The sequence below is a fragment of the Oryza sativa genome, chromosome 5 (assembly GCF_034140825.1).
Source record: "Oryza sativa Japonica Group chromosome 5, ASM3414082v1".
NCBI classification, from domain to species: domain Eukaryota; kingdom Viridiplantae; phylum Streptophyta; class Magnoliopsida; order Poales; family Poaceae; genus Oryza; species Oryza sativa.
The window spans coordinates 2,157,464-2,164,592 of NC_089039.1; the positions used below are offsets into that span (position 1 = coordinate 2,157,464).

At 39.9% G+C, this 7,129-nt stretch overlaps 1 protein-coding gene across 1 annotated transcript; it reads left to right on the forward strand.

Annotated features, from left to right (window-relative positions):
- The first annotated feature begins 356 nt into the window (after window positions 1–356).
- On the forward strand, window positions 357–6,849 carry LOC4337739 (acyl transferase 4-like). The gene is made up of 2 exons (XM_015784786.2): window positions 357–1,123; window positions 5,762–6,849. The coding sequence occupies exons 1-2, from the start codon at window positions 695–697 to the stop codon at window positions 6,641–6,643; spliced, it is 1,311 nt and encodes a 436-aa protein (XP_015640272.1). The 5' UTR covers window positions 357–694; the 3' UTR covers window positions 6,644–6,849.
- Window positions 6,850–7,129: the final 280 nt, after the last annotated feature.

Genomic DNA, 7,129 nt, shown 5'->3' on the forward strand with positions numbered 1-7,129 from the left:
AAACCTAAGTTGTTTTGCCTTTAATTAATTTAACTGCCATTATTATGTACTTTCAGAGATGGTTGGATTGAACGGTCCAGATGAGTGATGGAGCTAGCTATATTCCATCATATAATATTCTCCGAAACAAAGTGCGTGAAACCGGACCAATCTACGTCACTCACCTACTACCACAAGATAACAAGTCATCATTTTGGATAGTCTCTTTCGCTAGTTCGTTCGAGTATACACTTCGCAAGCAACGAACAGGTTATTATGCTTCATAAAAAAGAGAAGAATTTAATAAATTGTAACTGATCTAGCTGATTATATATACTCCCTCCGTCCCTAAATATTCGACGCCGTTGACTTTTTTAAACATGTTTAACCGTTCATCTTATACATAATTATTTAAGTATCTTTTAATAAAACGAACGGTCAAACATGTTTAAAAAAGTCAACGGCATCGAATAACTAGGGACGGAGGGAGTATATACTGATACACATACATTATTCCATAATATCCACTTAATTAATTAACTAAAGATATAAGATATAGTATAGCTCGAGCTAGCTAGCCTATATATACACATGGCACTGGCTCTTGCATCTCCACACACACACACACATTCAATTCACATACAAAAACTAAGCTAGCTAAGCTAAGCTAAGCGAGATTATCACAGTAGCTAGCTAGCTAGCTGAATTAATTAGCATGGGATTCACGGTGACGAGGACGAGCAGGTCGCTGGTGGCGCCGTCGTCGCCGACGCCGGCGGAGACGCTGCCGCTGTCGGTGATCGACCGCGTGGCGGGGCTGCGCCACCTGGTGCGGTCGCTGCACGTCTTCGAGGCCGGCGGCCGCAACGGCGGCGGCGAGCCGGCGAGGGTGGTGATCAGGGAGGCGCTGGGGAAGGCGCTGGTGGAGTACCACCCGTTCGCCGGGAGGTTCGTGGAGGGCGACGGCGGCGGCGAGGTGGCGGTGGCGTGCACCGGCGAGGGGGCGTGGTTCGTGGAGGCGACGGCGGCGTGCAGCCTGGAGGAGGTGAAGCTGCTGGACCACCCGATGGTGATCCCCAAGGAGGAGCTCCTGCCGGAGCCGGCGCCCGACGTCCAGCCGCTCGACATCCCTCTCATGATGCAGGTATATATTTATGGATTCAAATTCAGAATTTTTGAATTTCCTACAAAGTTTCGCTAGACTTTGTATTCTTATAAAAAATAATAACGTAACTAATCTGGATCGATGATCATATTGCTAACTCCATCCTACAATATACGAGATTTTATCCATACAGTTATATGGAGTAAAAAACATATATATTAATTATTGCATATGTAGTGCCCAACATTATAAAGATTTATATATGTACCGTCTTTACTTTAAATAAACGGGTGGACATCTACTTATACTACATCATCACATAATATGTATGATTTTGTCAATATAATTAGTATAAAGTCACTTATATTATAGGATGGAGGTAGCATATATATATTCGTATATTGATAACTAGCTAAGTGGTATCATCATCTACGGACCATTATATGATTTGGCGGGAGATCAATTATAGTAGATTTACTGTCTAATATTAAAAAGATTTATGTATAGCCATCTTTACTCTAAATTCTAGCTATGCTACTTAGGGTCTGTTTGGGAGAGCTTCTAGCTGCTAGAATTTCTCCCAGAATTAGAAGCTCCTCAGACAGTTCAGCTTTTGGTTTAGATTCTGAGAAGTTGTACTTGTATGATCTAGAAAATAAACTAGAAGCCAGAAGTTATAGGAAACCTAGCTTTTTTTAGATTCTCAAAAGCTAGCTACCGACTAACTATTTCTTAGAATTTTAAGCACCCCAAACTAACCCCTAAACTGGTTACAAAGACATGGCATGCTTTAGCGCGTTGGATGCATGGGCCATGCATGCATATGCGTTCTTATATATATATATATATATATATATATATATATATATATATATATATATATATATATATATATATATATATATATATATATATATATATATATATATATATATATATATATATATATATATATATATATATATCTCCTTTGGTTGTGCTACACGTGGTGTGTCCCCATATGTAGATGAGATCGTGGCATGCATCGATATCAACATGTACAACTAAACTATTCTCGATGATCACTGATCACTCACTATCGGGGTAGGTAAGTCGATCAATCGGATGGCTCTCTCCATCTTGCAATCTTCGATTCCCTTTATTTTATTTAATAGTATACAATAAAGAAATATATATCCACGTATACCATATAATCATTTATCATACATGTGCTGTTTATGTGTCTACTCGTAAAAGTGTGTTCTTTTTAATTATATGCTCAAAAGATTTATAAATGATGAAGACCATATATATATATATATATATATATATATATATATATATATATATATATATATATATGCAAGTCATCAACACACTGTACAAAATTCTCACAAAAATTTTCCCATATATATGTTCATAAATCAATATCAGGATTTGATAACTCTGGTTGATAGAGTCATGCACCAGTAATTTTACCCATAAACTATATATAAAATAAAATCGTGGACAAATCCCCCACTAATAAACTGTGTTGGTACACTCTAGTAAATAATAAAGAAATCTGGTGGCCTCCCACAGCCACATATTATTGTGTTGAAGTCGGTCGTCGATCACATATAAACCAACAACAAAAGGGGGCCACACAAAAGGCCGCATATTAATTTATTTCCAGTTGATTAACAAAATGACCCTATATACTATCTTTTCTTGCTTGGTGGAAAAGAAAAGCTAGAGGTCAGTTAATTATAAGTAAAATATAATTAATCACACCATGTGTCTTGCTGTGAACACTGTACTGGAAGAAGTTAGGTACACACATTATGTAGTGCTACGCACTACGTGTTGAAATTAAATGTGCTCTGTTTGCTTGCACAACATCCATTTGTCAGGCATGCAGACAGGCAACTTATATGCGTGTATGCAGCTCAGGCATCCTCTCGAGAATCCATTATCATCCATCTCTTTCGCAACTTCGCGAGAAGTGTACATGTACGTACCCACACTACAAAATTAGATGGATCACCTACCGCATTATATTAGTTACCTCTGTTTGGTAATGCATCTTACACTCTCCCATCTGTTTGGTATAAAACTTTTAATACATATCTCAACGATTCAGAAGTAAATACAGTAAAATAAACTATGATGAAAACTCACAAAATCAACTTCAAAATAAAGTTTAATAATTTAAATTTTGACTTATAAACATATATAGGCAGTACATGTTCAAGATTAATAGGTAATTAATGTTCTTTTTAGATTGTGGAATATTTCGTTAATTACTGAAACATCTTTCAGTAAAGTTTGTGACGTGTTGTTATTTGTTGCATCAAAATTATATGTGTATATTTAGTGTTGGAAAAAATAATTTCTTATATATATTAATTGTAGTACAAAAATGGTATTTTAAAGACCATATGATGTTTAGAACAATTTCTCTCTCTCTCTCTCTCTTTTTTGTCGTGTTGAGTAAATTGTGAATTAAGCAATGAGCTAGCTAGTTAGGTTCAATGTTTGTTTGAAGTTAAGACATTTGTGTCACTGGGTCGGCCGAACACTCCAACTAATCTTATGCAAAACTAGCTAGTAGCATTTTGCACGAATTTTGTCTTAGATACTCCACTGTCTTCTCAAAGTCTTTCGATCAATTACTTTCACCAGCTTGTGTAGCAAAAGATTGATTTGTGCCGAACATACTTTAGCACACGAACCGGCCACACTTGGATCAAATTAAAGGGCCTTTTCTCTAGCTAGTGTTGGATTATATCATGAACCATGATTATTTTGCTTCAATTTTCAATCGAGAGAGACTTGGCAAGTACTAAAGATTTAAAAAAATTATATAGCTAGTGGATAATCCATGCCAGTGGAAATGCAAAACTAGCTACAGTTGATTATGACCAGGTATCGATCGGTCCAGGATTTTTCAGGTGGGCGCCGCTGGTATACCTGAAACTGTAGAACAATTAATACTCCCTCCTTCCCTAAATGTTTGTCACCGTTGACTTTTTTAACATGTTTTACCGTTCGTTTTATTGAAAAACTTTTGTGATATGTGTATAACTATATGTATACATCAAAGTATATTTAATAATAAATCAAATGATAGAAAAAGAATTAACAATTACTTAAATTTTTTGAATAAGACGAACGGTCAAACATTTTTAAAAAAGTCAGCGGCGTCAAATATTTTAGGATGGAGGTAGTATATTCTAACTGAGCCTTTTTTTTATTTTAATTTCACTGCTTGTTCTCAAATAAAAAATGGTATATAATTTTCATGAGATTCATGAAAAGGAAACAAAGATCTTCTCTCATTGAATCTAGAGTTGCCTTGACTAATAGTAGTACATGTGGTTCAGTGGATGTGGAAAGTTTGTTGGTGAAAAGGTAGGCTACACAGTGGGCAATAGTAATTTTGACTTAGTGTTCTTTTACGTCCACAGTCTTCAACATAGGAGTACTAACTTTGGTCATCATTTTGTAGTTACAGTAAAATATAAGAATAAAAATATAATATTATGAAAACATTTTTAACAACAAATTTGTATAGATCTTTTGTTGAGTTAAAGAAACATGGGGGTAAAGGTAGCGTGGGGTAGCCCTTAATGTAGGACGCCGTTGACTTTTCGACCAACGTTTAACCATTCGTTTTATTCAAAATTTTTACGTAAATATGAAAATATTTATGTCATGCTTAAATAATATTGATGACGAATCAAATCACAATAAGATAAATGATAATTGCATAAATTTTTTGAATAAGATGAATAGTCAAACGTTAGATAAAAAAATCAACGGCGTCATACATTAAAATATAGAGGTGTAGTACATTATAGGACCCACTAGCCACTAGAGTTAAAATCATTCCGTGCCCGCAAATATTACTCGTGTACTGGTGCACTTTTAACGTAAGGAATTTAGAGAGGATATATGGGTGGTTCTCGTCTCTTTAACCTTACATCAAACATGACCATTCGCGTATGATATATGCTTTTTTTCTCTCTCTGTAATCGTGGAAAAAAGAAATTCAAAAAACCTGACGGTCAAGTGGAAAAGAATTAATGGAGGGCTTCGTTAGTGCTTAATAAGTTGTTGTGTCGGTAAAAGGGACGGTTTAACCACCCGCACGTAAGGTTGATGATCGATCTACGGACTACGATCCAACGGTTCACGATGCGTGATGCGATATACCAGTATGTGATGTGACAATGAACGGTGGTTGCTGCGTCGTTACTAGATGATGCTAGAACACTCACAATCTCACTTAGCTCTCACTAACAAAGTGATAAGCTCTAGTACTATCTACCTAATTAGTTAGTGACAATCACCAACATTTGATTTTAATTACCTACCAACTCAATTTTCTTCAAATCCGTTGAAAATTGAATCGATATGTATAAAATTCAGCAAAATTACAATGAAATGAAATTGAGATGCCCAGGTAGTGCAGTGACAGAAGATATATGGTTTCAAACCCTAAAATTCCGTGTTCAATCCAAAACATGCTTAAATTTTCTTTTTAAAAAATGTTTGGAGGAAGTCTCTCTTTTCAAATCCTTTTTTTACAAAAATTACAATGACATTGATCATGTTAATTATTTTTAAAAATTGTTTGTAGGGAGTCTCTCCCTTCAAATCTTGTTTTTTTAAAAAATAAGAATGAAATTGATCATGTGTGTTTTAAATTTGCAGGTGACGGAGTTCACGTGTGGCGGGTTCGTGGTGGGGCTCATCTCGGTGCACACCATCGCCGACGGCCTCGGCGCCGGCCAGTTCATCAACGCCGTCGCGGACTACGCGCGCGGCCTCGCCAAGCCGCGGGTGTCGCCGGTGTGGGCGCGCGACGCCATCCCGGACCCGCCCAGGATGCCGGCGCCGCCACCGCGGCTGGAGCTGCTCGACCTCCGCTACTTCACCGTCGACCTCAGCCCGGACCACATCGCCAAGGTCAAGTCCGCCTTCTTCGAGTCCACCGGCCACCGCTGCTCCGCCTTCGACGTCTGCGTCGCCAAGACATGGCAGGCCCGCACCCGCGCCCTCGTCGCCGCCGCCGCCGCCGCCGGAGACGACGACCAGGAGCGCCGCACCGTGCGCGTCTGCTTCTTCGCCAACACGCGCCACCTGATGCTCAAGGGGGACGGCGCGGCGGCGGCGGCGACGGGGTTCTACGGCAACTGCTTCTACCCGGTGGCGGCGGTGGCGAGCGGCGGCGAGGTGGCCGGCGCCGACATCGTCGACGTGGTGCGCATCGTCCGGGACGCGAAGGCGAGGCTCGCCGCCGACGTGGCGCGGTGGGCGGTGGGCGGGTTCGAGGAGGACCCCTACGAGCTGACCTTCACCTACGACTCCCTCTTCGTCTCCGACTGGACGCGGCTCGGCTTCCTAGACGCCGACTATGGCTGGGGCACGCCGTCGCACGTCGTGCCGTTCTCCTACCACCCGTTCATGGCCGTCGCCGTCATCGGCGCGCCGCCGGCGCCCAAGCTCGGCGCGCGCGTCATGACCATGTGCGTCGAGGAGGCGCACTTGCCGGAGTTCAGGGACCAGATGAACGCCTTCGCCGCCGCCAACTAGCTACACATGCTTATACTATCATATCATGCACACTAGTTAATTATATTAATTACAGTAATTATAATCCTTATTAGTATTAATTAATCATCAAGAGGGACAGTGCAATTAATTAAGCATTGTCTCATGCAACTCTGATCGATCGATCGATCGGTGTGTGTACGTAATTCGGCTGGTTAATAATGGATTTGCAACTTCCTTCCCCCGCAGTAGACATATCTAGTTAATTGCGTTGTGTAAGAGAAATTATTTTTCCTTCTAATATATTGACTTGTAATTGTGTTGCGCGTTCACGAAAAATAATGGATTTGCAAGTAGTATTAACAATTTGGGTTGTGCTTTAGTCGGTCTCTAATTAAAATATATGGTACCCTCTGAATTAATTTGCCACGAAATTTAAGTGTGGTTTATTAATTAATCAATTAGCTTGCTTCTACTGTGTGTTTGTAGATCTTGTTAACTACTATAGTGCTCAAGTGCCGAGTGGAA

Bases quoted from the DNA above. Each gene is read 5' to 3' on its own strand.
- LOC4337739 (XM_015784786.2), top strand. From the start codon at position 695: ATGGGATTCACGGTGACGAGGACGAGCAGGTCGCTGGTGGCGCCGTCG. The intron at 1,124-5,761 runs GTATATATTTAT...TTAAATTTGCAG, and splicing joins ACATCCCTCTCATGATGCAG to GTGACGGAGTTCACGTGTGG.